The following is a 17,238-nucleotide window of genomic DNA, read 5'->3' as shown; positions in this document are numbered from 1 at the left end:
ATTCATTAATATGTAAATATCACAAACAAAATTAGGATAATCTTCTCTCAAGAATGAACCCTAGCTAGTAGATGTAAGGTAAGAATGTAAATGATCATATACTAATATCATAATGAACATCTATTAAATTGAAAATGAACATTTATCGAAAATGAACATTTGTTCAGCAACCGTCTTCTCTGACGGAACCTTCGAAGTGTTCTTCTCTGTTTCATTTCTACAAATTAAAAATACCACAAAATATAGTTGATTTTAGTCTATTTTGCACAAAAATAAGTGTAATTATAGTAAATTTTGTTTTAGAATATCAAAACGCAAAAAAATATAAAATTTAGGGTTTACATTCAAAATTCTACTTAAATGAACAAATTCTTACTCTTCTTTTTCGGAATTTAGTTGTGATTGATGAACTTCATCTCGAATGTCAGACATTTTTAGATGTTTTGATGCAATTTGCAGTAATTTTGAAGATTTTTTTCCTGAATTGTAGCGATTTTGAGTATTTAAAGAGAGAGAATATGATGTTGAAGAAAATTGGGGAATTAACTGCAAGTTCTAACTAGTGCAGTTAGTGGGGTGAGGTTAGGGCTATTCTGGTAATTGTGGGAGGGGGAGTAGGCAGCATTGCCTGGAGGGGGTTGTAGGCATTAGGAATTAATTGTACGACTATACCCTTCTCCTTGTTCTTGTAACTTGGCCATTTTCAGCCTGCGGAGAACAACCTCTGTAGTCCCTATTCTCGGAGCTCCACCATGTGGAGAACCTCCCTTTCTCTCTCTTCCAAGAGACTACTTTCTCTCTCATTAAACCTAAACCCTAATCTCAACCCTAATCTCAACCCTAATCCTATTTCTTCTCTGCAAAAACGTTCTCCATCTTTTGATTCTAGTTATGGCGGATTGAGCTCTTTCTCTCAGCTCTACTCTTCCACAATCCCTAATGAATCCACTAAAATCGGATTAGGGATTAATCAATTAGGGATCGCTGCTACTGCTTCTGCTTCTGTTGATGCTTCGTCTTCGCTTTCTCGCGATCTTGTTGGTGTTGTTTCTCATTATGGTCGCTGTTATTGGGAGCTTTCTAAAGCTAAATTAAGGTATACTTGAATTTTGCTTTATTTGATCCATTTTTAGCCTGATTTCGGATCATAATTTTGTTTATTTGTTTGTTTATTTTATGTGAGTTAGAATTGTTTGTTAATTTGGGGATGATGCAATTTGTGATGTTACTAGATTATCAATTTGCATTTGTGGCTGTTTTTTTTATGAATTGAATGTGGAAAGGTCAAATCTTGTGCTTCGATTAAGTATTTGGAATAGAATTGGATCATTATAGCTGTAGGATGCTAGTTGAGATCTTCAGTTTGCCGTTGAAGGGAGGTGTCGGCTATTCCGACGAGATTAAAAGGTGTTGGATTAGAATTGGAAGGACGTGTATGGTTGTAGAATTGGAAGGTGTTCAACCAATGGAAGCTAGGACATGATTGTAATGTTGCATATCTTGCGATCATACGACAATTCGATTGAAGTTTGAACTTGCAGGCCTATAGTTCTATACGACTGAGGGTTAATGAAAGCTTCCTTCTGTGAAAAGTATTGAGGCTAAAAGTAATGAGATGTATTGATGCTTGACTGCTTATTTGGTGTTATAGGAGACAGGGGCTAATGCTTATCCGAAAAAATAAAATAAAAAGTTTGCAGCACTTACTGATTAGCTAAAAGGTTGAAGATATTCTAGGTTGTTGAAGCAAATTTACATCTGGTATGGTGTAGAGGTAATTTGTCAACTTTGTTTAGTGTAATATATGGAGAAGGATAAACATGCTTTGCTTGGTTTTCTTGTGCTTCTTATATGTAGTGATGCCCAGATACATAGCTAGTTAAAACTTAAGAAGGTGGGTGATTAGAGGTTAACATCGCAAAATATGGTTAAGTCGTTAAGTTGAAGTCTATTGCTGTATGTCTTGTTTGAAATTCCGTATAATATTAGTTATCTATAGTTAAGGATGCTGGCAACATTTCTGATCAATGTCTTGATTCAGATAAAAGTGGGGAGAAGGGTATAGGATCTTCCGATTTAAAATTGATTCTGCTATTAATATCTAATGAATATCATACTTTCTGCTTGTTTTCTTTTCTGCTTTATTACTGAAAGATGATTGTCTGACTCCTTTATTTATTTATTTGTATATTAATTTGTATCATTCTGATTATGTGTATAAATCTCAGCATGCTGGTGGTTGCAACTTCTGGAACTGGATATGTTCTTGGCAGTGGCCAGGTCATTGATCTTGCTGGCCTTTGTTATACTTGTGCTGGGACAATGATGGTTGCAGCATCTGCTAACTCTTTAAATCAGGTTAGCTGTTAGATTTTCCTTGTCACCTGATGCCATATCGCTAAACGTTTGGCTGCTAAATGATAAAAGCACAATTGTTTTTTTTATTTCATATTATTACGTCATTGCTCCACTATCAGTTTTATACTTTTACCCTCCCATCCTTGATGCCCTATTCAGTACCCAAACATTCCACTTAATCAATCTCTCCCACTAGTTAAGGTTAGGCTGAACATAAACTTTTCCATACACACCCTTGTGTATAAAAAGTGTGCCAAGGTGCAAGACAACATGGGTTATTTTTTGGCCCAGGTATGACAATTTTTCTGAGGTGCACCAAAGGCATGCCTAGGCACACATCTTTAATTTTATTTTTTTTCCTGCACTGTTGAAAACTTAAAACTAAATTAGATGCACCTTACTACAGATATGCCTTGGAAATTTAACCAATTTGTCAATCCACATAAAGTGATGTGCATAAAATATATTGATATTTTTCATACCCACAAATATACAATGAAATTAGGGGTTTCTTAGTTAATTAAACCTGAATGGATTGCGCACACAGGGAGGGTATGCATTCAAATTCCCATATCTATCTGAAGTTGTTTGGTTTAATCCTACAATGGACTGGAATATGTAACATTCAACCATGACATATGTAATTTTTTCATAATAAATCCAAAAATGATAGAATCTGTATACACTTCGTTTAAGGAAAAAATAAATAAAAATTGAATGTCATACTATGTTACTTGCACTCTTCATTTTACCTCACGTACCCGTGTCGTACCCTTGACACTCGGACATGTGTATGACACCCGGACACTTCACTTTAGTTCAAAATCATGGAATTTATCATGGAATTTTTTCACAAAATAGCCGAGTCAGATGCTTCGACGCGTACCCATGGTACCTGAGTCCAAGTAACATAGAGTCATACATGCAAAATAACAAGGAAAAAAAAGTTAAAAATAATTAAAAAATTACCATAAAAAATAATAAATTTTACACCCCAACTTTAACTAATATCAATTCACCCACCCCTTCAAAATAATAAATTTCCATTGCTTTTCTGTCATTTGTAATATAAGTTAGGGCTTGTATTAGGGATGGAATGGATTGTGAATCTTAGGGGGTAAGGTGGGTATGAGATTTTAGGGGAATAGGGTGGAGTTAGATCCCTATTAATATGAGGTTCTATAGTTTATAAAAAAAAAAAAAAAAAAAAAAAAGACCAAATAATTTATAAGATGGAATATATTCTAACTTTATTGCAACCCATTACAAAGGTCTAACCAAAAATAATCAAATTTCTTAACTTTTGTAGATAATTTTTTTTTTCCCCGGGGAGTTAGATCCCTATTAATATGTTGAGCTCTCATGGATTTCATACTTTTGGTCTTCCAGCTTACTCAAAAAAGGCTTTGTTCTCCTTCATTCCTCATCTTTATTACTCCCTCTAATACTTATTATAAATAATTATAAAAGTTGCATATTTGGAAATTAAAAGTTGAGACGAATCTAACAAGATCCCACATGATTATTTTTTAAATAATAGAAAAGACATTAAAGTTTATGATTCTATTTGCATTAAAACCTCCCAAGATTCCAAATGTGACAAACAAAAGATACGAAGGGAGTAAAAAGTTTAAAATAAAAGTAAGAACTTCTAAGCAAAATTAAGTTGATTAAAAACATGTCAAGTTTGATAAAAAAAAAAAAAAAAAAAATGTTAGCGAGCCAAAAATGAGTCTAGTTAAGCAAAATTTCAGTAGAATTAAATTAAGTTCTACAAAATATAATAAATTTTCAGCTAAGTGAAGTTGAGAAGAACAAAGTCTAATCCAATCTATTTTTAAAGCAAATTTAGTAAAAATTGGGGAGTGTATTCCAAGAGAGATTTTATGCATATTTCTAGGTATGATGTGTTAAATATATTGTGTATATGTTGGTCAAAGGAGATAATTAGCTTTATAATTTATCTTCCTAGTTTGGCTTCAGTTAGCGGATTTCGTGTATAATGGATTGCTAGTTTGTAGGCTAGGGTCAAAGCTATATTTTGTATATATTTTTTACGATTAAATGAGAATAGCAAAGAAAATATTCCCATCTTATTTCATGGTATCAGTTCCCATTGCTGCTTCCTTGGCCATGCCTGCCTCTTCAAGAGTAAACATAGAGCGAGCCTGGTAGAAAGGCGGAAGAGGGTCACTTTGTCGCATAGCGTACCCACCCCACGGTATGCGGTAGTGAGACCCGAAACTAGTTGAAGCACAAGCCTGTTACGGGACACCGGACATCGGAGCTCTGACATTTCTCAATTGATCAACTAAGGATTTCAAATGCTGGCAATAGGCGGAGGCATTGGGATATTGCTCCATTTTTGTGGTAGAAAAGTCATGCTCGAGAGTTACGGCACGAGAATGCTTATGATCCTGAAATATGTCACGTAATCGATTCCACGCCTCCATTGTAGTCGCATCAGGTTCAAGAATGGTATGCAAGAGGTCATTCGAAATTGTGGCATATATCCAAGAAAGGACTGTGACATCGAGAGTCGACCAAATTTCCTCATCACCATCACCATCGGCTGACGAAGAGGTTTTTTCTTTTTCCTTGCCTTTTTCTTTGGCAGGAGGAATAATGTGGTGCAAGACCTTGTGAGATCTACAATGAACCTTGAATAACTCCGCCCAAGTAGAATATTGAACGGTCTCCATGTCAAGTGTAATGGAGACATGGTTCTTGATATTAGATATTGCAAGAGTAGGATGAAAGGAGGTTTGAGGATGACATTGATGCTGCCACAGAAGAGAAAAAGAAAAACTGAGAAAGAATTGGGCGGAAAATAGAGCTAGGGCCAGTGGAAAGAGAAGAGATCGAAGACCCTAGTCTTGTGATACCATGAAATAAGATGGGAATATTTTCCTTGCTATTCTCATTCAATCGTAAATAATATATACAAAGTATGGCTTTGACCCTATGCTACAAAATAGGAATCCATTATACACGAAATCCGCTAACTGAAGCTATAAACTAGGTAGATAATTATAAGGCTAATTATCTCCTTTGACTGCTATAAACTAGGATGATAATTATAAGGCTAATTATCTCCTTTGACCAACATATATACAATATATTTAACATGATGGACTTAAAATTAGGATAACTGCTTGAGTTTTGGCATCAAAAGGTTGTTAGACTTATATGCTATAAAAACAGTAAAAACTTATCTCGATGGGATGCAAACCAAATGATAGTAGCTGCGTCGTGGGTAACCACTGACCTAAAAGATGATTCCGCGCTACCTCCCGATGCAGTAAAGATAAGCCGACACAGGAGTTTGTGTGTTGGAACTCAGAATATTTGCGAGAAAGGGAGAAAGGGAGTAGTGTTTTGAAGTTCAGAGAGAAGAGAGTTGAGTTTGTGTGATTGTGTATTATAATAGTCGTGAAAACACGACTATTTATACGGAAGAAGCAGGCAACGATTACCACAAGAAAGTGTCTAGATTCGTTCAGCCAAGGGACCAGATACGTTACACTAAAACGACAAGAAATAAATATGCCAATTAATTAGCTAGAATCAAGGGCTAATTAAACTATAACCGAGAAAATTCTATTACCAAAGAAAGAAAAAAAGATAAAAATTCTCCAAAAAGATGGAAAGCCCACGGGCAACCCACGCCCGCTCACCGCATTCCCCAAGTCCACGAGTCCCGAGTCTGACTCGACTGGGCTTAGCGTGTGCTCATGTGTGGTATGGTGAACAACCTACTTCCCACTTAATCAACTAAGTAGGACTAAAGTACTACAATATTTAAACAAGGGATTACACTCTTGTTCTTTCGATATGGGACATTTACCTTACTTTTAGACAACTCTTTTCTTTATTTTTCATTGAGAATTTCCAACCATCCCCCACGGATTCGAAGATATGAAAAAGAAAATAAGGAAAAAAATGATTTTTGGGCAAAACAAACAATTGCATAAGTCCCGCGACTTGAATTGACACATAGTTAACATCAAGCTATGATCTTTTTCCTACCAAGTGACCTTCGTCTTGAACTTAATAGGGGTTAGGGACCCGTCACTTGAGTCACACAATTAACTATGTATAATATTCTAAAATTCTGGAATAAAATGACGCATTACATTGGCTATACGTCCGAGCTTGGATGCTCATAGGTACTCTAGAGTATAAGCCCACGAAATACTCATAGGAAGCGGCCACACTTCCACACTTAAGTAGGTGAACCCCATCAAGTGTGAGCTACATTACACCACCAATTATATGGTTATGGCTTCATTAAGAGCCATATGCTCAACCTTTTTCTCATAAGTAGCAAAGCACAAAACACACATCTAGGGATGGACAAAAATTAAAAATTGTGCTTCCGTATTATTATATATTGTTCCCCTTTGAACTCATAATGAGTAGGAGTTCATTACTTTACAATTCATACAACGAGCTTTAGTCCCATCCTATGTATAAAAAGGCTCAAGGCGTTTTGGAGTACCTTGCGCCTCATTGAAGCGAAGCGCATATAATAATCAATAAAAAATTCTAAAAAAAATTTTGTGCGCCTCAAGGGTGCGCCTAGGCGCTCCTTTGTGCGCCTTAGCTGTGCCTCATCGAAGTCGCCTTAGTTTTAAAAAGCGTTGTTGAGGCGCAAGGCGATGCGAGGCGCAGGGGAAATCGCCTCAGCGAAAGAAGGCGTAGTGGGGTCCAAAAGGCGCTAGAAAGCGCGCGCCTCCTACCGCCTCAACCAAGGCGCAAGGCACACCGCCTTTGCCGCCTCATGTTTAGATGCGCGGAAAAAGGAAATAAAAATCTGAAATTATTAATAGAGATAATTTTTTTATTCAAAATGTGTCTTTACCCATTCTTTAAAGTGATAATCGAGCAAAAGCCCTTTATTTATTGTATGAAATTACTTCAATTTAACCCCTAATTGGAGAACCCTAAATTTTTGAAAACCCTAATTTATGGGATGCTAACCAATTTACAAAAATGACGGCTTTAGAAACTGCCGGAGGGTATTTCGCGGCAGTTCCAAATATGCCGGCAGCGGCGCCGGTCAAGCATTCCAAGCATTTTCTTCGATTTGCTCTTCATTTTCTTCTTTCATTCTCTCTCTTCGATCTTCTTCATTTCTTTTTCTTTTGTTTTCTTTTGAATTTTTTATTAATTAAGTAGAGCTAAAGTCTGCCACTTCTGACTTTCTTCCCATGTGACCCCCCACCTCCTCTTTTCTGATTATTTTCATTTAAAAAAGTTATACAACACTTGTTTTTATTAGTTTTTAATTTTTTATTAGTTATTATACTTTAAATTTGATTTTTTTTTTTACAAAATTTTTTATACCAAAACATCAATAAAATAAAAATAAAAATAAATAATTAATTATACTTAAATTATTTTTAATAATTAAAATCTTATTACCAAAATAGCAGAAACAATAAATAAAAATTAAATTAAAATATGTGCACCTCGGATACAAAAGGCACGCGCCTCCGCTTCGCGCCTAAGCGGGTGCGCCTCGCGCTTTTCAAAACTAAGGAAGTCGCCTCGCCTAGGCCATAAAAAGCGCATGACCTCTAACGCCTTGCGCCTTAGCCAGCCTTAGGCGCGCTTTTTCAAACACTGGCCCCATCCCTTTCAATATTTCCAAAACTAGTTTTCTACATAGGCCTTTAGTCAACGGACAACATTCTTTTCAAACTTAACATAGTCTACTGATATCACCCCTTATAGCTGTATGTGTGAGACGTATGTGTCTCTTCTTCCCATTGTAGGAATGGTTGTTTGCAACAGCAATTGCAGCTTGTGATTCTCAATAAAGTGCAACTGAAGGAGTCGGCTTCCCCCACAGTGGAATATCAATAAGCATGTTCCTTAACCATTCTCCCTCATGACCTACGAGCAACAGTAATAAATTCAGATTCCATCGTATACATATCAGTACAAGATTGCTTACTAGATTACCATGATATAGCTCCATCCCTAAGGGTGAAGACATAATCACTGGTGTAGTTAACTTCGCTGTTGTCAGACACCCTATTGGCATAAAAAAAAAGCCCTCCAAAACTCCTAGAAAGTTGGAGTAATGCAAACCCCAATCCATGGTACCTTTAAGATACCTAAGCAATCTCTCGAGAGCAATCCAATGATCACTATTCGAGTTATGAGTGTACTGTGTACATGCTCAATTTGCTAATAGAGTAAGCAATGTTAGGTCTAGTAAAGTACATAAGAAACATAACGCTACCGATAATCCTAGCATATTGATGAACGGGATCACATTTAATTTTTCTTTAGGTGGAGACTGGACTCATATGGAATTCTAACTAGATCGACATTAAATGAGTCAAACTTTTTAAAAAGTTTTTCAACAGTGTGTGGTTAAGACAGATGTCATTTTGAATCCTTTTAATTTTTACTCCCAAAATCACATCTGCCTTACCCATGTTTTTCATATCAAAATTTGAACTTAAAAAATCTTGTTTCATTTACTTGATCTAAGTTAGTTCCAAAAATCAACATATCATCAACATAATGACAAATAATCACACAACCATGGCTATCATGCTTAGAATAAACACAAGAATCACCTTCATTAACATAAAAACCATTTCCAGTCATAGTTTTGTTGAATTTGGCATGCCATTGCTTTGGAGCTTGCTTAAGCCCATATGATGACTTACTAACTTACAAAACAAAGAAATTTTTTTATGAACAATAAAGAAAAGAGTGGTATTAAAGTAAGGTAAATGTCCCATATTGAAAGGAAAAGAGTGTTATCCCTTGGTTTAATTATTGTGGTATTTTAGTCCTACTTAGTTGATTAAGTGGGAAGTGAGTTGTTACTGTACCACACACGCGCGCGCCGATGTGAGTCAGGTCGGGTTCGGTCCTCGATTCCTGGGGAATGCGATGCACGGGCGTGGATAGGCATCTTTTTGGAGAAATTTTTATCTTTTTTTCATACTTTGGTAACAGAAATTTCTCAATTATATTTTGACTATTAAAGTTTAACTAGCCCTTGATTTCGGCTAATTAATTGGCAGATTTTTTCCTTGTCGTTTTGGTGTAAAGTATCTAGTGCTTTAGCGAAATGAACCTAGACACTTTCTCGTGGTAACTGTTGTCTGTTTTTTCCCTATAATACCCGTTCACCAGCATAATACACAATCACATAAACTCTTTTCTCTCTAAACTTTTAAACACTGTTCTTTGATTTCTGGCAAATATTCCGAGTTCCAGTTAGATTTATGAGTGCACACACAAACTCCTGCACCTTGATTATCCTGGAGGGTGACCAATTTGCGTCTACTGCACCGGAGAGATAGTGAGGAATCGTCTTTTAGGCAGTGGTTATCCACGACGTGGCTACTGTCATTTGGTTTACATCCCATTGAGATAAGTTTTAACAGTTTTTATAGCATATAATTCTAACAATCTAAAAGACGAATATGGCTTCCAAATTTCTAATTTCTGATATGTCTAAGTTAGAACCCGTTGATGAAAAAAATTATAAACGTTGGGCTGTTAGGATGCGTTTTTATTTAGAACGAATAGATGTTGTTTATGTGCTTGATGAAATCGTTGAACTTGATAATAAGAATGCTTTATCCAATTCTTATCTCAATGGGATGCGAAAATCCTTCAAAGAGGAAGGCAGTTTCTCAATCAAAATAATAGCAAGGGTTACATCACATTTCAGCACCCACATTAATACAAACATTCTCATAAGCATGTACTTGATTAAGAATAGGTTTATCACCCTGAACTTTAAAACTCAACCACTTACTAACAGAATAACGTTTAGTTCTAGCATCATCGGTACCATACTTTTTCTCTTAAGCAACCCAAATATCCTTAGCATGATAAAAACCCATATATATATATATATATATATATATATATATATATATATATATATATATATACTTTGTTTTTTGTAGTTGTTACACTTTTATTTTCACGGTCTCTTAGACAGTTTTTTAAGAGGAGAGAGATAGAGAGAAAAAAATGTCAAAAATGGAAAGTGTTGCAACTAATTAGAAATTTCCAAAATAGGAAAGTGTAACAACTAAAAAGAAATGGAGGAAATATATCCAACAGATTATTCGACATATAGTGCGACAACATTCCTTTACAGGTTCTATTATCCTTAGCAAACTTAACATCAGAATCAAATAAAGCATTCTTAACATTAGGTTCAACGATATCATCAAGCACATAAGCAACATCAATTTGTTCCAAATAAAAACGCATCCTAACAACCCAATGTTTATAATTCTTTCCATCAAAGGGTTCTAACTTAGACATATTAAGAATCAGAAATTTGAAAGTCATATTCGTCCTTTAGATTGTTAGACTTATATATAAAAATAGTAAAAACTTAGCTTAACGGGATGCAAAACAAATGACACTAGCCGCGTCGTCGATAATCATTGACCTAAAAGACAATTTCTGCTACCTCCCTGTGGAATAGATGCAAAGTGGTCGCCTTGCAAGATAAGCACGGTGCAGGAGTTTGTGTGCACTTACAAACCCGACTAGAACTCTTAATATTTGCCTAGAGAGCAATGTTTAAAACTTTAGAGAGAAGAGAGTTTCTGTGATTGTGTATTGTGGCTAGCGAAAGCACATCTATATATAGGGAAGAAGCAGGCGATGGTTACCACAAGAAAGTGTCTAGGTTCGTTCAGCCAAGCGACCAGATATGTTACACCAAAATGGCAAGAAATAAATTTGTCAATTAATTAGCCAGAATCAAGGGCTAATGAAACTCTAACAATCAAAATATAATTGAGAAAATTCTGTTACCAAAGTAAGAAAAAAAGATGAAAATTTCTCTAAAAAGATAAAGAGCCCACAACCCACGACCCCAAGTCCACGAGTCCCGAGGCCTAGTGTTTTAAAAAGCGCGCTGAGGCGCAAGGCGAAATGGGGTTAGCGCTTAAGTTGGTCTGACGAGGCGCAGTTGGTTAGGCGCAACAAAATCGCACAATGCGCACCTCCGACGCACCAAAAGCGGACAAGGCGAACCTCAGGCGCCTCTGAAGCAAATTTCTGCTAATTTTTCCAACTGCTTGTACAGTGCGCCTCATTTCAAAGAGGCACACTAAGGCCCTAGGCGCACCTAGGCGTTGCATAACCCTTCTTGCCTCTTGAGCTTTTTTTATACATGGCCGAGGCCTGAGCCCAATCCGGCTCGGCGCGTGCGCGCGCGCATGTGTGGTATAGTCAACAAAGGTTTGGTTAGCAGTGTTGAAGAATTGATGTGCATAATACTGTTTTGCATTTGGGGAATCTGGTTCATATGGTTAATTTCTCTAATTGAGGTTTTCAACTTTCCATTGTCACGAGGTTTCCTTTAAATGATACATATTTTGACTGGTTTTTCCTCTTCCTATCAATCAGTTTTCTCCCAAATTTCCATTAAATTTTGTGTCAGACTACGGAGTATTGGGATAGATGATCTATGATTAAATATATATAATTATTTTTCAATTGTATGCTATTAGAGTTGTTAGAGTACACTATTAAAAATTTAAAGCCATTGTTGGGAAAACTAGAGGTGTAACCTTCAATTCAAGGTGATAGGAGGTCAGAACATTTAAATTAAACAGCAGTTTTTGTAAACACCCCTTACTAAAACAGGAAATTTTGGTTATGTCGATTGAAAAACCTTTACAAGATGACCTAACTGAAACAATGCAGCCATATTTTTGTACCATAATATATGTAGTTCTTTCACTAAATTTAGATGCCCTTTTTATCCATTGCTGATACGGCATATAATCTCATTGCAACTTTTTACGATGATAATGATGTTTTCTTGTCGATGTTGCTATTTACTTATATCTTTTAGGTTTTTGAAATTAAGAATGATGCTAAAATGAAGAGAACGATGCAAAGACCATTACCTTCTGGGCGTCTGACCGCATCACATGCACTTGCTTGGGCATCTACAGTTGGGATAGCAGGCACTAGTTTATTAGCATGCAAGGTAGCAAAATTATGTTCCATACTTCCATTACTTTATGTTGTTCTGCTTTCTTTTTCTTGCTTACTGCTTTATGAGACCAAGTGACTAACATTGCTGATCCTGCAACAAGGTTTTTGCAGGCTAATGCCTTGGCAGCTGGACTAGCAGCCTCAAATCTTCTCCTATATGCATTCATTTACACTCCAATGAAACAATTACACCCAATAAACACATGGGTTGGAGCAGTAGTTGGTGCTATTCCACCGCTTCTTGGGTAGGCTTTCTATAATGCTCAATTGCACTGTTTGTGTTGTAGATTGTCTAGTTAGCTCAGCTTATGCTTTCCTTTGTTTATCTTAGGGTTTTCTTTGATTGATTACTGGCTTAGTGCTTGAAATCTCTCACACTCTAGATATCAAGTAATTCTGGTTCAATTTCTGGGTTCAAGTTCAATTTCTTGTGGACCCTCTTTCTTTATGAAGTTCTTACAGGTGGGTAACATTGAAGTTTCTCTGATGGTTGCAAATAAATGATAGAAGAGATAGAAGCTCTATTTTGATGTATCATGAGTTTGTTAACGCTATATATTAGTTTTAAAGAGACTTATTCTCGGTTTTCTCAATAATTAGTGCATGATGGTTTTGAATGTCAGTGATAAACAAAGTAAACAACACAGTGTAGATCATTATATCCTACTGCAGACTAAATCAGGAAGTGTGGCCATACAGTTTACAAGCACAATGGTTTGTTCTAAAATCTTACTTTCTCTGTGTTTAAATAAGTGTTACACTTTGACCAGCACATAGTTTTAGGCAATTTAATTGACTTAAATAAAATAAGAGTTGAGTGGAGTGGTTGGAGTATTAAAAAATTGTAAAAGAAAGGTAGTGGGGTTAATAATTTATTGAAAAATAATGAATGTCAGAGGAAAGAAATAATAAAAAAACCAGTAGTGGGTTTAGGTTGGAACCATGAGAGGAGAGAGATATATTATTAAAACGTAGCTTAAAACACGGCCGTATTTTGTAAGTGTAACACTTATTAAAACATAGAGGGAGTACAAAGGATCTTTTGAAGTGTTGAAAATAAGCAAAAAAATAAGAATAGGTTTGGGTGAGGAAAAAAAAAATGTAAATTAATTTCTTTTTATGTGTTTATTACTTTAGCAGTTGAGGTGTCACATTATTTCTTTTTTCTGGCAGCTTCTCGCCTTCTTCTTCTCCTATATTCTTATTATTACTATTATTGTATTTCCTTGCAACTTTTTTTATTTACTGAAAAAGATTAATTATTTATTTCATATTTTCTTAGCAAAATAATTTCTAAAAATTTTACAAATGTAATTTATTATACATTAGCTGCCAAGTCCCCGTACCCGTGTACAAATCTCGGACTGAATTTTGAGATTGACATATCGGACACTCAAATCTGTATCTGTATCCGATCCACCTTCCCGAGTCCATGTAACTAAGGTTATGAGAGTTGTTAGGATCACAAACGGGGCGCGGGGGGGGGGGGGGGGGTGGCATTGATGCAAGGGATTCTTAACTAATTTTTTTGAAATTAGTTAGGTAAGTTCAAGAGAATATTTTCATGATGACAATTGGACATTTTCCAAGGCCCAATAGGAAGTGAGAAATCGCAACCAACTCAAACTTTTCACCATATAGGCCAAATGACTGTTACAAGACTTACAACTATTTTAAAACTCGGTTCAAAACTGACCCCTTCATGAACTTGAGTTCCAAAGCAATTGAGCCCCCCTTAAATTTTGATTGTGGAAATAAGGTGATAAAATATTAGTGGTCCATACTATATAAAAGAAGTGTGTCACTTAAAGAGGGTAACTTGTTTCTAGCTAGCCTTTGAATGGGTTTTTTCTCATGAAAATTTGTTCTTCACTGGATTTCTTATTTCCCCAACCATAACTCTTCACTGGTAACTACAAATGAGGAAAAAAAAAAAAATACCATTTGCAGTAGTCTTGTAAGCTAATCAATGATGTGATCCTCTAAAAAAGGATGCCACATTTTAACATGTAGAATGGGAAAAAACTGTATATATAATAGTTTTGGTGAGAAAAAACATACCATTTGTAGTAGCCTTATAATCTAATTGATCCTCTAAAAAGAGATGTCACGTTTTAACATGCGTGTAGAATGTGTCAGCAAGCAGAAGGAATAGGTACTTCTACTGGGGGCCAGGCCCGAACTGACCCCTGTAAAAGATCCTCCATTGATCTGCATGTCTAAGATCTCCAAACTCGTGATTCATGAAGGCTTATCTCTGAACAGCTGCTTTAAGTAAAATCAATACAAATAATAAACTATTGATTATAAACCACTATTAATATTACTTGATGGTTTTTATTCTTCCAATGGAGGGGCTCTTAACCTTCTATCATTGCATTGTTATTTTGTTATTAATATGTGGAATCGACAGTTATGATTGCAAGAATCGACAGTTAACTAGTTAAGTTGCAAGGTATGGTGGGTCTGCCTAGCCATTGTTCTGGAGCACTTGCAAGTTTCCTGTGAATATTAGACATAATGAACTGAAAAATTGGACATGTAAATTTCTGGTGCAAGTGTAGCCAATTGACTAGCACCAACTTGTTATACAGTTTACTCTATAACCACCCCCCCCCCCCCCCCTTCGGCTTGCTGTAGCTATTAATCTGTATTTGAACTTGTTAGAAGTCCCAGGGATCAATAACTGATTAAGTTTTTATTTATCCAATGGTCTTCCACTCTGAATTAGTTTGTTTATATTGAAGTTGCACTTGGATATATTTACGAAGATTCCAGTGCTAAATAATTTGGATAAGACACCGCTGTTGTTAGTTTTTGAGATCATACTCTTGAAAAACTAGTGAAGATAGCAGTAATCTTGATTCTTATTGTTATGACAGATAACATTTCTATACTATCATTATACACGTAGAAGTTTGCGTGCATATTGGAAATGCTTTGTTATTAAGCTGACATCAATTATTGGTGCTGCAGGTGGGCTGCTGCTGCTGGTGAAATTTCTCTTAATGGGATGATTCTCCCTGCTGCTCTGTATTTTTGGCAAATTCCCCATTTTATGGCCCTTGCATACTTGTGCCGTGACGATTATGCTGCTGGAGGGTATGTAACTTTTGAAATCTATGGACTTTAGTACTTTAAGCAGTTTCTGATATGTTTCATGTGAAGCTGTGTAAGTATCGGGATCCAAATCTGAAACAGACATCACAGTGGTGAGAAGAGGAGAGTAGATTCTACTTGTTGCATAGAGTTTAACTAGATGTCTATCATACAGTTCAACTCTTTAGGACCTAAGGGATAAAAACCACCAACAAGAGAAACTGCTACTGAGAGTATGAGATATTATGTAGTAGTATACTTGGGACTTTGATCAAATTTTGATCTTGATATAAGCCTTCAACTTTCATAGACAGCTTTGCATCTTAAAAATTGCCTTCATGTTATTGTTACAAATCCTGATCAAATGAAATGATTATGTATTTACTTGCTAGTATTGGCCTTTATAAACAGATATACACAAGTTACAGTTTTGGAGCTGTATGTTGTAATATCATATTGTCAATTGGAACGTCAGTGATAGTAGGCTGCATGTTAAATGAGATGTGGCACTAACACCTATGGCAAATTCATGATAATGGTTCATGCCAAGAGATATTATATTTACCAGACTAATATATTCTCAAAATGCTATTAGCTATGTTGTGGTATCATATTCTTAAAGTTTATCTGTTTTACATACAGGTATAAGATGATTTCTCTTGCTGATGTCTCTGGTCGAAAAACTGCCTTGGTTGCGCTGAGGAACTGTCTATATCTGGTTCCTGTAGGTTACTTGGCATATCAATGTGAGTGACTCCACATGATTCATATATTAATTAGCAAAAATTGCTTGGACAAAAGACTACTTTCTATAGAGTAGTATTATTTTCATTCTGCTCCTTTGGATTCGTTCTGATGTTTCATATGTCATCTTTGTTATTATAGGGGGATTAACCTCTGGATGGTTTTGTCTTGAGTCATCATTGTTTACTCTAGCAATTGGTGGCACAGCAATGTCTTTCTATTTAAACAGAACAACAAAGAATGCTAGGAGAATGTTCCTTGCCAGCCTTCTTTATCTTCCAGTATTTATGTCAGGGCTTATGTTTCACCGTCTATATAATAATTGGCAGAGCTGTTTGGTGGATGATTCAGCTACAGAAACTGTTCCATCATCAAGGTTTATGTCAGAGAGTGAGTCTGTTGACAATGAAAAGCAACTAAAAAATACAGCTTCTGGTAAACAAGTCCGGCCACCTGTTGCTTATGCCTCTGTCGCACCATTCCCTTTCTTGCCTGCTCCATCTTACTCACATTACTAGAAACTAAAGTTTTTATTGCATAATACAGAATACATCTTTTTTCCTTGTATATGTAGATCATTCTTGTTTCCTTTTCTGTTCTCTTACAATGGATTCAGTAAAGCTGAATCTGCAATGGCTATTTTTATGACTTGGCGAGTGCCAGGTGAATTTTTGTCCATTTTGTTTTCTTTAATGTAGCTCTCTGTTAGCTTGTAATTTTTATTCTCAAATAAATGAGATTGTATTTGGATTGGTCATTTTTCATCATTTAAAGAAGGCAGTAATATTTGAAAACTAAAGTGAACTCTGTTAAGATCTGCTAGTTTTCTACTCATTTACTGAAACAATTTGAAATTACCAACACTTTTTCAGTGTCTTCCTAAAAGTTTGATATTCAACTCTCCCCTTGCCTTGCCTTACCTTACCTTTATATAGGGGGGGGGGGGGGGGGGGGGGGGGGGGGGGGGGGGGGTTGGTGGTGGGGGGCGAAACCTTAACGATGTAGCTGTCCCGAGATTTTGATTTC

At 36.0% G+C, this 17,238-nt stretch overlaps 1 protein-coding gene across 2 annotated transcripts; it reads left to right on the top strand.

Moving 5' to 3' along the window:
* The first annotated feature begins 674 nt into the window (after positions 1 to 674).
* On the top strand, positions 675 to 17,011 carry LOC145576451 (protoheme IX farnesyltransferase, mitochondrial-like). 2 transcript variants are annotated; one of them, XM_081634211.1, is made up of 7 exons: positions 675 to 1,096; positions 2,229 to 2,358; positions 12,239 to 12,361; positions 12,481 to 12,614; positions 15,346 to 15,471; positions 16,111 to 16,214; positions 16,354 to 17,011. In XM_081634211.1, exons 1-7 carry the CDS (start codon positions 753 to 755, stop codon positions 16,728 to 16,730), a joined length of 1,338 nt encoding a protein of 445 aa, XP_081490337.1. In that variant the 5' UTR covers positions 675 to 752; the 3' UTR covers positions 16,731 to 17,011. The 2 variants fall into 2 exon arrangements, with proteins under 2 accessions (XP_081490337.1, XP_081490336.1); XM_081634210.1 differs by having other exon boundaries at positions 677 to 1,096; positions 12,224 to 12,361.
* The last annotated feature ends 227 nt before the right edge of the window (positions 17,012 to 17,238 follow it).

The sequence above is a fragment of the Chenopodium album genome, chromosome 13 (assembly GCF_948465745.1).
Source record: "Chenopodium album chromosome 13, dcCheAlbu1.1, whole genome shotgun sequence".
In the NCBI taxonomy this organism is placed as follows: Eukaryota; Viridiplantae; Streptophyta; class Magnoliopsida; order Caryophyllales; family Amaranthaceae; genus Chenopodium; species Chenopodium album.
The sequence above is the reverse complement of the archived record's forward strand: the minus strand, read 5'-3'. Positions and strand labels throughout refer to the sequence as shown.